The sequence below is a fragment of the Lithobates pipiens genome, unplaced genomic scaffold (genome assembly GCF_037356315.1).
Source record: "Lithobates pipiens isolate NorthernLeopardFrog02 unplaced genomic scaffold, aLitPip1_a1.2 Scaffold_22, whole genome shotgun sequence".
NCBI lineage: Eukaryota > Metazoa > Chordata > Amphibia > Anura > Ranidae > Lithobates > Lithobates pipiens.
The window spans coordinates 71,532,611-71,552,808 of NW_027507784.1; the positions used below are offsets into that span (position 1 = coordinate 71,532,611).

The window sequence follows — 20,198 nt, forward strand, 5'->3', positions numbered from 1 at the left end:
GCTTTGAAAATAATGCTTAAACTCAAGGCAGATATTAAAATTTACCCTTTAAGCCAGTTATTTATCCTTCAAAAAAAAAATATATATATATATATTTTAAAATGTTACTAATGTTTGTACTGGATACTTGTCTTTGTATTAGCTGTATAAAGACCCTTGCACTTTAGGCTACTTTCACATTAGGTCGCAAAACAATGAAAACAATGGGGCAGCGCTGAAAACATGCTGGCAAATAGCCACTGCGTTTTAACCTTTTTTCTGGCCACTAGCAGGGGTTAAAACTACCCCGCTAGTGGCGAATAGCGTTGATAAAATGCCCCAGTGTGATAGTCGCATTAGAGCTCAGACTGACGAGGTGAGGTGGGTTGGGGGAGGTTGACCAGTAGTGTGAGTTATTGCATAATACAGTGCTGTCGGTCTAATACTAGGAATGTGTCTATAGGAGGAGAAGAGAGCAGGATTGACAGCACCAGTGTACTGATGCTCTGTAATTATCCACATAGCAGCCGAGGAGTGTGGCAGGATTGTCTAAATCAGGGGTCTCCAAACTTCCTAAACAAAGGGCCAGTTTACTATCCTTCAGACTTTGAGGGTGCCAGACTGTGGCCAGCGTGAGAAGAAAATGCCCTGGCATCAATGGGAGTAAACAATGCACCATCATTGGTATTAGTCGGAGGAATAGTGCCCCATTCTTTGTATCAAGGTAAATACTAGAGCCCCATCATTGATATCAGTTGGAAGATGAATGCCCCTTCATTGGTGTCAGTGGCAGGAATTGTGTTCAGCTGTTGGTATTTGTGGCTTGTATCAGTAGGAAGAATAAGGCCCCAAGGGCAGGATAACGTCAAGATAAGGGCTGTATCTTGGATACCACTGGTTTAAGTCACAAAATTGGCAGCACTTTTTGCACTGATTACATTTTAGCAGATTAGACAATTTATATCTGTGTAGCTCATTGGCCAAAATTTCTAAAAATAAAACCAACCCTGCAAAGAAACAATGAATGCCTATCCCACAGCCACCAAACCCAGACCCTTTTGTAAAACTACACCGTGGCCGCCATGTACATGTGTGAACTGGCTCCATCATTGAAAGCCGCTCCGATTCACATGTTATGCCAATTGGATGAAGTTAAAAATGCATCCAATTCACATATATGTGAATGTAGCTTTACAAAAGTAAAGGGTATATTTGACAACCTCAGCACCACATCCCTTAAGAAGTTAAAGATTATCAAAAAACATGGAAATGTGGGACTTTTAAGGTGCTAATCCTTTTATCCTCAGAAGAGAAAAAAACAGTATACCAATATAAAAAAACATACTTTATTATGAATTAGCAAAATGTTAAAAGAAAAATGGACTTGTAAGCCCTTGTACACACGGTCGGACATTCCGACAACAAAATCCGATCGTTCGTAACGTGATGACGTTATTTAGTTAAGATGGGACTACGTTCAGGCTAGTAGCCAATAGCTTTGGTGTCGGACTTCATCAGACTTTTTTCTTCAAAAATTCTGACGGACCTAGAAATAGAACATGTTTTAAAGGGGTTGTAAAACTTTGTTTTTTATTTTCTAAATAGGTTCCTTTAAGCTAGTGCATTGTTGGTTCACTTACCGTTTCCTTCGATTTCCCTTCTAAATGTTTTTTTTTTTTCTTTGTCTGAATTTCTCACTTCCTGTTTCTCCTCAATAAACTTCACACCATCATCCAAGTGGTGCTTAGTCAGCCAGAACAGCTTACTCAACAGCTTACTGAGGAGGAACAAGTGATAAGTTCAGACAAAGAAAACAAAGAAAAAAACATTTAGAACGGAAATCGATGGAAAAGGTAAGTGAACCAACAATGCACTAGCTTAAAGGAACCTATTTACAAAATAAAAAATGAACCTTTACAACCCCTTTAAATCTTTCAGACGGAATCAATTCCTATCAGTAAAACCATTCATCTGTATGCTATTCCGATGGACAAAAAATTACAAAAGGGCAGCTATTGGCTACTGACTATTGAACTTCCTTTTCTAGTCCCGTCGTAGGTCATCACGTTCAAAGCTAACTGACTTTGGTGTGATCGCGTGTAGGCAAGTCCGTTTGGTTGGAACTCCATCGAAAACTCAGTCGGAAAGAACGTCAGAGTTTATTCTGATGTAAAGTCCGGTGGTGTGTACGCTGCATTATATGCATATAGAAGTGTACATAGCAACAAGTACCCCATACACCTTCCTAGTTATATTAAATCCTAATTGTTGCAATGGGGTTTATTTACTAAAGCTGGGTAGTGCAAAATCAGGCTCACTTCAGCATAGAAACCCAGAAAAATGTGGTGCACTACGTGGGTATAGTGCGCAACTTTTCACAGGCTTGTGAAAATGGCCATAAAGTGGGCATGATCCATAAAGTGTTGCTTTACGGGGGATGGCTTGTAGTGTGCCACTTTTCTCTGCTTGCTTTATTATAGTTTAGACACAACATTGCCTGGGGCTACACTGGAGAGATTTGGGAGTAACATAGGCCCCAGTGGCATCAGTGCAAGTGATAATAACCCTGGCATGTGTCAGGGTCAGCAACAACTCCCAGAAAATGTGAGGGCCAGCAATAACCCCCAACAAGTCTCATTGCCAGCAATGGTAAAACCCAACAATAACCCCCAGTACGTGTCAGGACCATTAATGATACCATCAGTAATAACCCCAAGTAAGTGTCAGTACCAGCAATGATAACACCAGAAATAACCCTCAGCATAGGGGCTATATAGGGGCCAGCAATGATAAATCCTAACAATAACCCCCAGTAAGTGTCAGTGCCAGAAATGATAATCCCCAGAATGTGTCAAGGCCAGCAATGATAATCCTTAACAAGCGCCAGGGACAGCAATTATAACTCCCAGCAATAATCCCCAGAAATAATCAGGGAAAACAAACAACCCTTGCACAATAACCCCTTGCCAGCATGGTAACCCTCAGCCACTGGTAACAGCAATCACTGGTGTCAGTGAAGCCAGAGATCCATCTTAAAGATTTACATTTTGAAAAGTACATAGGCCAGCCAGCAGTCCGTCCCATGCTGATGTTGCAGTTCCTCCAGACCACTGCCATTGTTGCTTTTTAGTTAGGAAATGTTAATACCAGACTCTCACTATGGAGCAGGGTTGTTGCTAGGATTGTCAAAGACCTGGGGCAAGAAAAAGCACATCTGTAGCATGCTTAGCACACCATGGTGAAAGGTGGGTTCATAGAGAACTCACATACCAGTAGGAGTGGTTTAAGTATAATAGCTTAAATACAGTCTAAAGCCCCGTACACACGATCAGAAAATCGTACGGAAAATACCGCTTTCGAATCAATCATACAATAATCAGATCGTTCGTACAGAGCTTTCGAGAGCCGATCAGGACATCGGACATGCACGAAATTTTTTTGCGTACGATGCCAGATCGTACAATTTTCGTTTAATCAGTACAGTTATCATTCAAAAATGCACTAAAAATGCATTACAACACATGACATTACTTCCGAATTTTATTTCTGCTGTGCGGGAATTTTTGTGACTTTAGTAAGCTCATCAGATTCGATCTGAGATTAGCATGCAATAAAAAATGGATGATCATTTGTCTGATAATCTCATTGTGTGTATGGGGCATAAGCCTACTTGCTGTATACTAGACATGTGCACAACAAAAACATTTGTTTTTTCCGTTGATTCGTAACAATTCGTAATTTCGTAAGATACAAGTTTTTATATTCAGACTCATTTTTGTAACAGATATATTTTTGTTGATGCGAAATGATTCGTAATTCCGTTAGTCTAACGATTCAAAATTTTGTAAGACATGAGGTTTCATATTCGGACTCATTCGTATTTTCATAACAGTTATATTTTCTTTGATACGAAATGATTCATAATTCCGTTAGTTAATTCTGTTCTGAATTTTTGTTTAATTCGAAACTCGTAATTTTGTTAGATAATAATTTTAGTTTATTCTGTACACTACTCATAATTTAGTAATTGTTATTTTTGTGAGATTGCCTTTTTCATTGATTTGTACTTTCGTAGGAAATAAAGAATAATAATCCTATTACTTCAATCCACTCCCTCAGTCATAAAACCAGACTAAGTCTCCTCCTGAATCTAAAAAGATTCAGGAATGCAACGTGACTCAGACACAAAAGGGATAAACTGATTGGCTAAAAATATTAAGTAAAATACGTCACTCACTAATACACTGCCCATTCGAAAGAACGATTTGAGAATGCTAAATTACGAACATATATATTAAAGCGGGATTCCACCCTAAAGTGGAACCTCCGCTGATCGGACAGGTATTTACACCCACTTCCGTGCATAGACTCCCGTGGGAGTCTACGCCATTTCCTGCCCTGCCGCGCTGTCTGCTGGGACACACGCGGGTCCCAGTGACAGCGCGGAGATTTCCTATTGCGCGGCACGACTCGCGCATGCGCAGTAGGGAACCGGGAAGTGAAGCCGATTCGCTTCACTTCTTGACTCCCTCACCTAGAATGGTGGCGGCAGCAGCCGAGAGCCGAGCGATCGGTCGGCCTCGGCTGCCGGCATCGCTGGAACCCGGGACAGGTGAGTGTCCATTTATTAAAAGTCAGCAGCTGTAGTATTTATAGCTGCTGGCTTTTAATATTTTTTTTTTTTGGTGGAATCCCTCTTTAAGATACACTTACACTGTCCATTCAAAAGAACGATTGGAGAACACAAACAAAAAAAATTACGAATGACGAAGAAACAAAATTATGAACACACGAATGAAAATACGAACATACGAAATTACGAACAGACAAAGGATTGAAAATACGAAACGTAAATCATTTGTTATAAATGTAATTTTCTCTCTTTTACTGTTTCGGAGTTTTGTATTTTTTTTTATAAGTTTGTCCGTTCATAAGTTTGTATTTTCGTGTGTTTGTTATTTTGCTTATTCGTAATTTTGTAATTTTCGTATTTTGGTTCTTTCAGCTTTTTGAATGTTTGAATTGATCTGAATGTACGAATACTAACAAATTTGTACAAAAAATATATTCTTTACGAACCGAATCGCACATGTATACTGTATACACTGTGCACATGTCAGAGCCCTTGTACACACAAAATAAGTCTTAATTAGTGTGCTAGTACAACCCCAATTACGAAAAAGTTGCAGGGAGAAGAAACTTCTCCCTGCTTTGCAGGGAGAAGAAACAAAGAGATTGTTCACTCTGTGCAGTGTTGCTTGTCAACACAGGGATCTGGGCTGCTAACAAAATCCTGCTGTGTCTCATCACAGAAGGAGTCAGTGAGGGAAGGGACTCACACGTGCATCCTGTACCAGGAGGAGGTCAGCAACCTAGAGGTACGTCATTGTGCCTTTAGGAGCTGCTTGTCCGCAGTACAATGTGGGCTGGCAGTCCTAAAGCGGTTAAGTATTTCATATGTTTTCTATTTTCTATTGTGAATAAAATATGGGTTTATGAGATTTGGAAATCATTGCATTCTGTTTTTATGTAGATTTTACACTTTTTTGGAATTGGGGTTGTATAACAGACACACATAAACCTTGGCATTAGGGATCATTTAAAAAAAGAAAAACCTCCCATTATATATTCTTTTCTGGACAGAGAATAAAGACAGAGAGCCAACACTTTCTCTGAGCCTACGTTAAATATGAATCTATTACAATATTTGGGAACTACTTTGCCACCATCAATTGTTAAGACAGTAAACACCTTGAAAAAGAGAATGTAAAGTATAATGTAGTATATAGAGACCAGCAGTCAAGACTATAGGAATTTATCATGCACAATGTAGCATATAGAGTGTAGGGGTCACGACTATGTACAACATTGGTTGTTTTGTGTGCTTACTCACATTAGTGCTCAGTGTGTTCCCCTACATTGGTGGTCAGTGCACTTGCTTACACTGGTGGACAGTGTTCAATGTGCTCCCTGTTGCCTTGCATTGGTGGCCAGTGCTCAATATGCCCCCCTTATATTAGAAGTCTGTGTCCCCCCCTTATAATGGTGGTCAATGGGCAATCTTACACTGGAGCTTACATTTTGGATCACTGCTTGGTGTTCTCCCTTACACCAGTGGTCAGTGCTTAGCGTACATCTGTGGTCACTGTGCCCCTCATATATTGGTGTTCAGTGCTAAGTGCGTCACCTTACCATGGTGGTGAGTGCTTGGTTTGCTGTCACTCATGGCAGTCAGGTCTCAGTTTGCTCCCTTACATTGGCAGTCAATACTCAAGATGCACCCTTACATTAGAGGCCAGTGCTCAGTGTACCCAGTTATATTAGAGGTCAGTCCAATATAACTGTGTGCCCCCTTACATTGTTTGTCAGTCCTCGGTGTACTCCCTTATAATTATCATCAGTGACAGAGCCAGCTTACATTAGTGGTTAGTGGAAAAGTGCCCCATTACATTGGTGGTCATTTTAGAAGTGTCCACTTATGTTGGTAGGCCAGTGATCACTGTGTTCCCTTACACTGGTGGTCAGCACTCAGTGCATGCCCTTACATTGATGGTCAGTGTTCCCTTTACATTTGGCGATCAGGGCTCAGTGTGCTCCCCCGCATTGGCAGTAGGGATGGGCGAACGGTTTGGCCCGAGCATAACAACAGCGAACGGCCGAACAAACGGGTCATTCGACCATTTGTTCGGTCCCCTGAACCCACCACAATACATTGCGGTGCTGGACAGTGCATTGCAAGCCCTGATTGGCTGAAGCAGTGAAAGCTTTAGCCAATCAGAGCACAGAGCACTGTCAGAGTCATGATTGGACACTGTCATCATGACTTTATCCAATCATGACTCATTCCCGCCCCACTGTATAAAAGTATTCTTTCAAAGGCACTCAGAACCAACATCCGAATCCAGTAATGGCTGGGCATCATCCGTTCAGTGCTATTAGTTAGTGTGCTATACTGTGCTATTTTGCTTAAATTGTCAGTGTAGAGTATTTGTTAGTGTCAGTCTAGGGATAGTGTGAGTGTAGTGAGGAGGACCGTCATTCAACTTTGCATAGGGTGCAGCTAGAGTAGGGACAGCTCAGATAGTTTCACTGTAGTGTAGTGAGACCGTGTCATTCATACATACATTAGTGTAGAGTAGGGAAAGCTCATATACACTATTTCACAAAAGTGAGTACACCCCTCACATTTTTGTAAATATTTTATTATAGCTTTTCATGTGACAACAGAAATTACACTTTTCTACAATGTAAAGTAGTTAGTATAAAGCTTGTTGTATAACAGTATAAATTTGTTGACCCCTCCAAATAACTCAACACACAGCCATTAACCACTACAATACAGGGCACTTTCGCCCCCTCCCTTCCCAGCCCAATTTTCAGCTTTCATCGCTCTAGCGCTTTCAGTGACAATTGCGCGGTCATGCTACACTGTACCCAAATGAAATTTTTTGAATTTTGTTCACACAAATAGAGCTTTAGTTTGGTGTTATTTATTCACGACTCCGTTTTTTATTTTTTTATACTGTGTGGTGTGTTGTGTGTACACTAGACTGATGATCAGTGAGTAAAAAGCTGTAAAAAGCAGCTCATACTCACTGATCATCAGCCGGCTGCAGCGATCTGCTCTCCTCTCCTCAGCAATGACTTCTGTGTGAGGAGAGGAGGAGCCGATTGCCTAGCAGCCGGTTGTTTGTTTACATCATATGACGGCCGTGATTGGACACGCCCATCATGTGATCAGGAGGGCCAATCACAGAGCCCTCCTGCCTAACTGAGATGCGCCGTGTCCGGGTGACACGAGCACATCGGGATCGCGCCGCTGCGTGGGCACGCGTGCGCGCGATCCTGCTCCTTCTGAAGGACGTTCCTGAACGTCCTATCAGAAGTAGACGGCTCCCACCCAGCCGTATTTGTGCATTGGCCGGGTGGGAAGTGGTAAGAAAAGTGAGTACACCCCTAAGTGAAAATATCCAAATTGGGTCCAAAGTGTCAATATTTTGTGTGGCCACCATTATTTCCAGCACTGGCTTAACCCTCTTGGGCATGGAGTTCACCAGAGCTTCATAATTTTCCACTGGAGTCCTCTTCCACTCCTCCATGACGACATCACAGAGCTGGTGGATATTAGAGACCTTGTGTTCCTCCAACTTCTGTTTGAGGATGCCCCACAGATGCTCAATAGGGTTTAGGTCTGGAGACATGCTTGGTCAGTCCATCACCTTTACCCTCATCTTCTTTAGCAAGGCAATGGTTGTCTTGGAGGTGTGTTTGGGGTCGATATCATGTTGGAATACTGCCCTGCGGCCCAGTCTCTGAAGCAAGGGGATCATGCTGTGCTTCAGTATGTCACAGTACATGTTGGCATTCATGCTTCCCTCAATGAAATGTACCTCCCCGCGGCCAGCAGCACTCATGCGGCCCCAGTCCATGACACTCCCACCACCATGCTTGACTGTAGGCAGGACACACGCCATATAATTTTGTGTACGTTACTGCCAGTTTAAAGCCATATCATTTTGTGCATTACTGACAGTTTAACACCATTTGCTTCTGTATGCATTACTCCCAGTTTAACGTCATATAGTTTTGTGCACGTTACTGCCAGTTTAACTCCATATAGTTCTGTGTGTCACTGTACGCTTGGCACATTATATTGCAGTATATTATAATGTATCCGGGTCTGTGTAATGTGAGTACTCAAATTAAAGTGCACCAAACACCTCTTTAGATTGCTTAACCACTTAAGCCCCGGACCATTTTCTAGCTAAAGGACCAAGCCCCTTTTTTTTCCGGCACTGCGTCGCTTTAACTGACAATTGCATGGACGTGCGACGTGGCTCCGAAACAAAATTGACATCCTTTTTTTCCCACAAATAGAGCTTTGTTTTGGTGGTATTTGATCACCCCTGCAGTTGTTATTTTTTGCGCTATAAACAAAAAAAGCGTCAATTTTGAAAAAAAACGCTTTATTTTTTTAATTTTGATATAATAAATATCCCCCAAAAATATATAAAAAACATTTTTTTTCTGCAGTTTAGGCCGATACATATTCCTCTACATATTTTTGGTAAAAAAAATCACAATAAGCGTTTATTGATTGGTTTGCGCAAAAGTTATAGCGTCTACAAAAAAGGGGATAGTTTTATGCCATTTTTATTAATAATTTTTTTCTTACTAGTAATGGCGGCAATCAGCGATTTTTATTGTGACTGTGACATTATGGTGGACACGTCAGACAATTTTGACGCATTTTTGGGACCATTTGCATTAATACATCAATCAGTGCAATTAAAAATGCACTGATTACTGTAAAAATGTCACTGGCAGTGAAGGGGTTAACCACTAGGGGGCAGTGTAGAGGTTAAGTGTGTGTGTTTTTTTTAACTGTAGGGGGTGTGGCTTGGCGTGTGACATCACTGATTGTCCTTCCCTATAACAGGGAACAGACGATCATTGGCAGCCTCAGTAGGAAGCACAAGGAGAGGTTTGTTTACACTTACCTCTCCTCGTTCTTTAGCTCTGTGACCCGATCACGGGACACCGGCGGCGATCGGGTCTGCGGGTCCCACGGCCACGGAGCTCAGGACCGGTTCGCGAGTGTGCCACCGGCTGCGCGCTCGAGACCCATGGCTGGGCACTTAAAGGGCAACGTACCTGTACATACTTGTGCCCAGCCGTGCCATTCTTCTGACGTACATCGGTGTGAGGCGGTCCTTAAGTGGTTAAAGTGCATCTACATATAGATTTCAACTCCTTCTTTACATTTGCTTATAAGCCCCGCCCCCTCCCTCCCAATAATGTCTGGGAGAACTACAAGGAGAGGCAGATGTTCCCTTGGCACTGTAAGGGGCCAGCAACAAATGTGTCCACAGGCAAAGGTGGACGTGGTTGTCAGTCCTCAGGCAGGGCATCATTTCCTCTGTTTAGTGAGTTTGCCCATGCTATCCAGCCACAGCATGCAGAGGAGGTGGTGGACTGGCTTCCTAAACCTTCCTCATCCTCCTCATGCTCTGTCACGCAAGCAGAAACAAGTGTACAGTCCCCTGCAGTTGCCAGAGTGGATAAACCCGCCTCCTTGTCCACATCTATTCCTGCCACAGCCCCAAAATCGTCCATTGAGGATTTACTTGACCACAGCGTCAGCCATTTGCTCCTTGATGATGCCCAGCCATTACTGGATTCGGATGTTGGTTCTGAGGTTGAGGGTGACAGGAACATGAGCCTAGAGAGAGGGAGGGACACTTGTAGACAAATTGGCATTCATGTTCCCCAAGCCGCAGCGTATTGTCAAGTTGCCTCCAGGGGAAATTATGAAGATGGAGGAGATGGAGATGATGAGGATGATGAGGTCACTGATGTGACTTGGATGCCAGAAAGAGCAGAGGAGGGAACTGATGGTGAGACAGCATAACCCCAAGGATGCTGACATCAAGAAAGAGTAGAGAGCAGCCACCCTATTCCATCACATTCTGCAGCTGTTATCTCCCGGCCCACTCCCCAAAGCTTAGCTGTCTGGGCCTTTTCCAGCACATCTGCAGCAGATCGAACAGTTGCTAATTTCTCTGCCCTATCTGCTGCAGCGGGAAAAAAATAAATAAATACAGTCCCTGCCACTCTGAATGCAAGCTGGTCAAAGCTGTTGGCTCTCCAACTTTTGTCTTTCAGCCTGGTGGATTCTGCCCCCTTCCGTGAATGTGCACAATGTGCTGTATCACAATGGCAGATTCCTAGTCGCTACTAATTTTCATTTAAGGACATTCCATCTCTCTACCATCACATGGAAGGGAATGGTCTGGCATTCTTGGGCAAGGCAGTCAGCTGTAAAATTCACCTTACTGCTGACACAGGGTCCAGCAAGCATGGGCAGGGAAGGTATATTTAGTTCGAAGGACACTGGGTAACGCTGCTTGCAACTCGAAAGGATGCAAAGCAGGGCTCGATGTGGCAGCTTGTTGTGCTTCCACATCTCCATACAGCTGGTGATGATGATGCCAGACCTGTGAGCTCTACCCCCTCCTCCTCCACAACCTCCATGCTCTCCTCTGCAGAATTGTCCTATGAACTAAGCATTCAAAGGGCTATTCCCAGAGTCAGGCTAAAAGGTGCCATGAAATGCTTCAGCTGGTGTGTTTAGGGGACAGGAACTACACCAGAGCAAAGATTATTGCAGCTCTGCAGAGACAGGTGTGGTTCACACAACACCGGCTGGAGCCAGGAATGGTGGTGTCTGATAATGGCTTAAACCTCCTATCCCCCCTTAGACAGGGAAAGTTGATGCATGTGCCATGCCAATTCTTACTTTCATCAAGATTACCTCTAAAGGGTTACTGTGGGAAGGCACCCCCGGCACCCAAAGAGTAATTTTTTTGCACCTGTTTGACAGGCGCATATCATTGCAATTCTTTACGGCAAGGCCAATTCTTGCTTTCATCTAGAGTACCTCTATAGGGTTACGGTGGGAAGGCATCACCGACACCCGAAAAGACCAATTTTTACACACCCGTTACTTCTATCCAAATTCAAAGTGACACAAGAATTTATCCAAAAAATCTCTAATCTTGTTCCCAGTGCACTGCATTGTGGCCTCATCATACACACTGGCTCCCCAGCTGTTGCTGAGCAAAATAAAGGCAGCTTGCAGGGAAAATGTACATTTCTTTGGCTTTATAAATGTAATTATTGCTGCAGCAGATTCTAGACATGGTACAGATCTGCCATTTTACAGGTAGACTAAGGGGACCCCCAGGCACTATATTGGAAGGAATTTTTCATTTGTATGTTTTCACTTTAAAATCAAAAATCACTGCTCATTTAAAAATTACCTTTTTCACTATAACTATTGTATGCCCAGTCACTTGCATATAAGCCTCCAAAATGGGCACTTTTGATTTTTGATGTTCGGGTTCCATTGACTTTAATGGGGTTCGATATTCGGGTCCAAAATTTTGCGCTGTTCGAAAGTTCTGGTGCGAACTGAACAGGGGTCCATTTGGACCATCCCTAATTGGCTTACATTTGCATTCCGGGGGGTTCTATTATTATTTTGGGGGGTGCTATCATCACCCAAGCATCCCTTTTGTGTCAAGACTGGTGAGAGAGTCACTTTAAAGCTGCATGAATTTCAGATATATATGCTTCTGCACAGGTGTGTGTTTTTTCTGTTAGCTTTGTATGTTATACGTAACTACTTCAAAGTAGCTAACTTTCCTTTATTGGTAGGATATAACCTTACCTTAGTCCCCTCAGTGTGACCACTTGGAAGGGACTATCCTTCTCAAAGCCCTCATAAGCAACGGTAAGGTACTCTTACATACCTCACAACTTTTTGAGATGGGAACAAGGAACACCTATTAGCAATGTATATAAGGTAGGAATGCACTACTATTCCTTCATACTGGCTTTTGGAATTGACAAATGCAGCAATTTAGAAATTGTATACAAATTTTAGCACCGGGAAACACTTTTTAAAAGATAAAAAGTGCATTTTAAATACAACTCCATAGATCATACAAAAATGAGGGACAAATGAGGAGGGAAGAGGGACTTTGTTTAAAATCAGGGACAGTCTGTTGAAATCAGAGACAGTTGGGAGCTATGCTCATATCCTATACAAATCATGTGACATGCCCTTACAGTAGGAAACAATGCAAACAGTGTACCATGTTTAAGTGACCTGGATGCCTATAATGTCATGCAGGGAGTGGCAGCCTCTCAGAGGTGGTTATTTGGCAGTCAAATCTTTGGCAACCATTCCAATATCCAACAATTGGCTAGAACTGGCAGACCAACACCCACCATCACTACCACTATAGGTATTCGATATGGATCACTACTTTGGGAGTATTATTGCAGCTCTGTACTGTATGTTGAGGCCTCCACTGCTTCTTTACATCACTTAAGAATAAAGAAAGGTTATAACTAAACTGAGTGATGAAGATCAATATCTAATAGAAAGATTGTAGTAAAATCTAGAAGATAGTTTAGAATAGTGAGTCTGTGTCACCACCGGGAAAACTCCTTCTCACTTCCTTTCCAGGTAGACCAACATACCAATATCAAGAAATGAGGGAAGTCTTCCCAATGGGAATACAAACAACAACCAAAATCTGGTAAATGTAACCCTTCTCTCCTCTGCTGTAAAATGACTTTATGGCCTGAGGGTTGTCATTGAACCATAAACCCTTTGAGACTGTGTGGGCCACATGTGAAATAGAAGCATGTTTGGTTCACGGGCACATCCTGATACACACATGCAAATATATCCAGACATTTTTATGAAACATCCAGTGCACACAGAATTTACTAGTTGGATGCTCCTGTGTCTTTACCAGCCTGGATGTTGGTTCACAGCTTTTGACTTGCCCCCAGATTATTTCTTACCTTTGTACCCCTTGTTTGTTTTACATTACTGCTTTGGGGTCAGTGCCTGTAATTGATTTATTGATCCAGCTTTGCTTGCCTAGACCTCAGCCTGTCATTGACTTGTGATTTTATAATGTAGACATGCAAAACTGAAATGGAAGAGGGGGTTGAAATGAGTGAAATAATTATTTAGGAGGTCACAAATATGTTGTGGTTCATACTAGCTTAAAGAATATGTCAACCCAACATTTTACATTCCTGACATGTGCCTGCTGCATACCTCCCAACTTTTTGAGATGGGAATGAGGGACACCTATTAGCAAAAGTATGTAGGCATAGGACACGCCCCCTGCCAGGAGAATTATACAATAAAAAAATGATTAGTTAAACTACAAGTGCTTTTTATATACCACCACTTATCCTTTATATTGGCCTATATATTATAATATATTGACAAATGCAGAAATTTAGAGTTTGCATGAAAGGTTTCAAGAAGTGGGAAACACTTCTTGAAAGATAAATAGTGCGTTTTATACTGTATACAACTATATAGATCAGACCAAAATGAGGGACACATGAGAAGGAAAAAGGGACAGAGGGACTTTGTTCCAAATCATGGACAGTCCCTCGAAATCAGGGACAGTTGGGAGCTATGCTGCTGTACCATATACTTGTATGACAATGTATCCTGTTCTCTTTGTATTGCTTCCTTTGTGTGAAATATCTTTGCTTTTCTATGAAACACTTACCACAGTGTGGTCAGTTTTCTAGCCATGCTGGAAACTCTGCCTGCTCTCATCCAATGATCAGACTTGTCCTGACATGCCTCCCACCCTGCACAGCTATTTACTGGGAAGACCAGTGTGCTGCTTCTCCCCCCCCCAAGCTCCTTATGCAGCCGAGAACAGAGGGTACATAAAGGGGGGGGGGAAATGTATTGTTAAATATAATTTTAACATGCCTGCTTTGACTTTGTCTAGTCTATGACTATGACTAGTCTCTATCCAGACACTATGTTGCTTGAACCGAAGACAATGCAACAATTTTTTCTCATCATCTACCAGATACTTCATCAGAAATGCCTCAAAATTACCAACTTTTTTTTATTTAAGAAAACCCCTAAATGCCCAAGTATGGAAAATATACTATTTACAAATAGTTGTAAGGATTGTGTTCTATCACAAACTTGAGAGTAACGCCATCTAAAATTCTTCAGTTCATTTTTATGTAAATACTTTTGACTTATACAGTATCTTTTTTGCAAAGTTTGGTTTAAAAAAATTGCATTTATTTTGATGGTCTAACTGCTTGCATTGTTACATTCCCTGGTGTTTCTTTCACATATTTTACATGTAGTTCTGAAATTTTAAATATCACATGATATCATAGAGCCACTAGTGAGACAGTTTTCCAGATTTTCCAGTCCTCCATCTTTTTTGTCCAATGCTAGATTTTGTCATGCGTTAGAGGAGAAAGTGGAATAAGTGTTTGTGGGTCTATTCATGGATCTATTCATTATGATTACAGATCAACCTGTCATGAACAGCAGGTAATACTTCAAAAAATGTACTTGGTGCAGCTAATTGGGATTTTTATCACAGGCAAAATGTATCTCAAAATTTGAAGTCTTGTGGTCCACTGACAAGTCAAAACTGTTTACTTCAACCGTAAATACAAATTGCAAGACTTTATCCTACTACTCATGGACTTTACTGGCACCCACATGAGACTGAATCCATTGTAATAAAAATATCAAAAACGTTATTGTGTATATATATATATATATATATATATATATATAATTATAATATCCATTGAGGAGTCTTAGCCCCTGTGTCTGCCCCCCCCCCCCCCCCCCCCAGGCATGGTTTGACACATGTGACCTTCTGCCATGACACTGTTATGCCCTGTACACACGATCAGACTTTCCGACAACAAAACCGTGGAATTTTATTCGAAGGTTGTTGGCTCCAACTTGTCTTGCATACACACGGTCACACAAATGTTGGCCAACAATTACGAACGTAGTGACGTACAAGACGTATGGCCATTGGCCAGGAAGGAAGTTCAATAGTCATGTGATATCTCCATTACATTTGCTAGTTTTACAAGACCGACGCTTCCGGCTCATACTTGATTCTGAGCACGCTTGGACTTTTGTGCGACGGATTTGTGTACACACAATCAGAAAGTCGGACAATGAAAATGTGTTGGTGGAAAATTTGAGAACCTGATAGCCAAAATTTGTTAGCAGAAATTCCGACAAATGTTCAATGGAGCACACACACGGCCGGACTTTCCGCCAACACGCTCGCATCCAACAATAAGTCTTTTTGAAATAGATGTTAAGAGATAGTTTTTGATAAATGTATGCATACAACAATATTGATGTGATTCTTTGTTATTTTAGCAGCATATGATACTCCAGGAAATGGTCTTGAGGAAGCTACGCAATCTAACGAAACAAGTTGACCAGTGGATATAATACACACAACTCCAAGTCTTGCAAACCGATACACAAGTTCACAGGATGTGTATATATAGTGGTCATATATAGGACCTAATTGATCATAATGTGGCAGGCTGTTTTTGATGGGTTATTAACTGTGTGTCACCTTTTTAATATAATTATACAATAAAGTTTTTGATATTTTTATTACATTGGATTCAGTCTCATGTGGATGTCAGTAAAGTCCATGAGTAGTAAGACAAGGTCTTGCAATTAGTATTTACACTGTATTTACACTAGATATATAGGATGTGGCATGGGTAGAGGTAATCTATCTTTGTTTACTTCAACCCTCACCCCGCTTGTTCTTTTTTTTTTTTATCTTAGGAAAAAACCCAGTCAACTCTACTGACAGCAGCAACCAGAGAGCCCACATATATTAATGCAGTAGAAGTGTTGGCATTGACAGTATTGGAAAGCCCCTACATTCTGCAACCTTGACCAGCATTCAACACCTGATACAGATTCAAGCCATTAGGATCAGCACTGCACCTTTTAAAGGTCACACAGATTGGACCTCTCTACAGTTCCATCCATGAGGGGATGACTAAAAATCATAAAGACATTTTGATTAGGCCAATCAGAACAGAAGAAAGTCGCAAATATAAATATTCATTCGTAAAACCTGGAACCTGTATTAAAGCTGCTAGGAGTGCATTGCGGTTTGTCAGAACGGCCAATATTTCTAAAACATTTTTCAGTGGGAGAGTCAGAGCCTCTAAGAAACATAAAGGGTAAAGACAGACAAATGAGTGTCCGGAGGGAATGTTGAGTCATTATCAGTAAATGAATATGGCATAGCAGCTATTGTGAAGGATTTGTGGGCAATGTGTTATTATTAATAGCCAAGAATTGGTTTTCGCTGTGGTCTGCTGTTTGCATGATGAGCAAAACTCTGTTCCAAATAGATGGCGTATCTATCTCTTTATATATATATATCTGCCGCAGGGAGGGTATGTACTAAGCTCGAATAAATGGATTAAATATTAATGTAGCTATGTAACCATGAAGTTCTGTTGTTATAAGCTGGTCTGTCACTAAACCTATACAATTATTATACATTCAAACAATAAAAAACTCAAAGCTCACATATACAGTGCCTTGCGAAAGTATTCGGCCCCCTTGAACTTTTCAACCTTTTGCCACATTTCAGGCTTCAAACATAAAGATATAAAATTTTTATTTTTTGTGAAGAATCACCAACAAGTGGCACACAATTGTGAAGTGGAACGAAATCTATTGGATATTTTAAACTTTTTTAGCAAATAAAAAACTGAAAAGTGGTGTGTGCAAAATTATTCGGCCCCTTTACTTTCAGTGCAGCAAACTCACTCCAGAAGTTCAGCGAGGATCTCTGAATGATCCAATGTTGTCCTAAATGACTGATGGTGATAAATAGAATCCACCTGTGTGTAATCAAGTCTCTGTATAAATGCACCTGCTCTGTGATAGTCTCGGGGTTCTGTTGAAAGCGCAGAGAGCATCATGAAGACCAAGGAACACACCAGGCAGGTCCGTAATACTGTTGTGGAGAAGTTTAAAGCCGGATTTGGATACAAAAACATTTCCCAAGCTTTAAACATCCCAAGAAGCACTGTGCAAGCGATCATTTTGAAATGGAAGGAGTATCAGACCACTGCAAATCTACCAAGACCTGGCCATCCCTCTAAACTTTCAGCTCAGACAAGGAGAAGACTGATCAGAGATGCAGCCAAGAGGCTCATGATCACTCTGGATGAACTGCAGAGAACTACAGCTGAGGTGGGAGAGTCTGTCCATAGGACAACAATCAGTCGTACACTGCACAAATCTGGCCTTTATGGAAGAGTGGCAAGAAGAAAGCCATTTCTCAAGGATATCCATAAAAAGTCTCGTCTAAAGTTTGCCACAAGCCACCTAGGAGACACACCAAACATGTGGAAGAAGGTGCTCTGGTCAGATGAAACCAAAATCCAACTTTATGCCCACAATGCAAAACGATATGTTTGGCGTAAAAGCAACACAGCTCATCACCCTCAACACACCATCCCCACTGTCACAAATGGTGGTGGCAGCATCATGGTTTGGGCCTGCTTTTCTTCAGCAGGGACAGGGAAGATGGTTAAAAAAGAGGGGAAGATGGATGCAGCCAAATACAGGACCATTCTGGATGAAAACCTGTTGGAGTCTGCAAAAGACCTGAAACTGGGACGGAGATTTATCTTCCAACAAGACAATGATCCCAAACATACAGCAAAATCTACAAAGGAATGGTTCACAAATAAACGTATCCAGGTGTTAGAATGGCCAAGTCAAAGTCCAGACCTGAATCCAGTCGAGAATCTGTGGAAAGAGCTGAAAACTGCTGTTCACAAACGCTCTCCATCCAACCTCACTGAGCTCGAGCTGTTTTGCAAGGAAGAATGGGCAAGAATTTCAGTCTCTCGATGTGCAAAACTGATAGAGACATACCCCAAGCGACTTGCAGCTGTAATCGCAGCAAAAGGTGGCTCTACAAAGTATTAACGCAAGGGGGCCGAATCATTTTGCACGCCCCACTTTTCATTTTTTTATTAGTTAAAAAAGTTTCAAAAATCCAATAGATTTCGTTCCACTTCACAATTGTGTCCCACTTGTTGGTGATTCTTCACAAAAAATAAAATTTTTATATCTTTATGTTTGAAGCCTGAAATGTGGCAAAAGGTTGAAAACTTTCGCAAGGCACTGTATGTATTTAATGTGTGCAGGGCCATATTTAATATTGACCCTGGGCAAAACAGTTTTTTGGGGCCTCTCCCCCCCATGCAATTTCACTCTCCATCTGCTCTGAGACATACAATAAATAGCAGCTAGACTTAAAATCAGTTTACTGTATCAGATCAGGCTGAAATTGTGATTGGTTGCCAGCAGTTACAGCATATCATTACTGCTTGCTGACTGGTTGCTAGAGGTTACAGCACACATTAAATGCACTGATTAGTTGCTAGAGGTTACAGCACATAATCTCCTCACTGCAGGGGAGCATGATATACATACGAATGCTGCCTTTATATATATATATATATATATATATATATATATATATATCAATGCCTCCGGCCACAGCTATTTACTTAGTAATGCTGTCGCTATTTACATATGAATGCTGGTTATTTACATGTAAACACAGGGTCTGCAGGTGAGTCAGCTGTACACAACAATAGGGCAGAGCTGGGCAGCATTAGTACCAGCACATTACACTGAGATATCAGGACACAGCACATGACTAAATCTTCAAGGAACAAGGGAATTTAAACTGGGATAGTTGGCAAGTATGAGGCAGCTGCCTTGGGCCCCACAACAATGACAGGGCCCAGGGAATCTGCCCCTTTTGCCCTGCCTTAAAGACGGCCCTGAATGTGTGCATTTAGTTGTTTGCATGGTTCAGCTTTACGTTTTTTTGGGGGTGTGTTGACTGGGCATAGCCATATGCCATAATGCAAGCATTGGCTACCTCATGTTTTTAACACAGGGACTTAATTACTATTGCAAACATGAAACAGGCCTTTAGCTTTAAAGTGTTACTAAACCCAGGACCCTGCATTCACTATATCTGGTCTCCCACAGTACACAGAACATGGACATGCAGTTATTTTAGTAAATATAAACTGCTAAATACCTTTCCTCAACAGCAGTATACAAGCCTACCCCACTTTTAAGTACACAATGTTTTTTTTTTACTAAAGCTGGAAATTGCAAAATCATACTCACTGCTGCATAGAAACCAATGAGCTTCTAATCTCGACTTGTTCAAATAGGCTTTGGTATTAAATCTGGAAGCTCATTGGTTTCTATGCAGAAGTGAGCCTGATTTTTCACTTTCCAGCTTTAGTAAATAAACCCCATTGTGTACTTAAAAGTGGGGTATGCCTGTATTGCAGCCTTGTGACTTCTATCAGTGTCTGGTTAAAGCTTGAAGGAGGAGTTTTCATTCTACTCTGACTGTCCTATGAGGCTGCAGGGCCCCTGACCTTCTGTCTGGACAGTGCTGATTGGTCCTGTGCTGATTACATGCACCCTCCCAAGAAAAAAACAACTTTCTAGCAATACAGGCATACCCCACTTGTAAGCACACAATGGGGTTTATTTACTAACGCTGTAAAGGCAAAATCAGGCTCACTTCTGTATAGAAACCAATGAGCTTCCAGGTTTTATAACCAAAGCTTAATTGAACAAGCTGGGGTTAGAAGCTCCTTAATTTTTATGCAGAAGTGAGCCTGATTTTGCCTTTACAGCTTTAGTAAATAAACCCCATTGTGTACTTAAAAGTGGGGTATGCTTGTACATACCAAACTGAGCATGTGCAGTGTGCTCTGTACCAAGGTTCTGT

At 41.5% G+C, this 20,198-nt stretch overlaps 1 protein-coding gene across 3 annotated transcripts in view; it reads left to right on the forward strand.

Moving 5' to 3' along the window:
• The window catches only part of QTMAN (queuosine-tRNA mannosyltransferase), a 636,919-nt gene extending 620,089 nt beyond the window's left edge, over nt 1–16,830 (forward strand). For 2 of the 3 annotated variants that reach the window (XM_077447749.1, XM_077447745.1), the window contains exon 10: nt 16,178–16,830. In XM_077447749.1, the coding sequence (XP_077303875.1) occupies nt 16,178–16,291 (114 nt within the window). In that variant the 3' untranslated portion in view covers nt 16,292–16,830. The remainder of the gene's footprint in view (nt 1–16,177) is intronic. The other variant, XM_077447747.1, reaches the window with a different exon arrangement.
• Nucleotides 16,831–20,198: the final 3,368 nt, after the last annotated feature.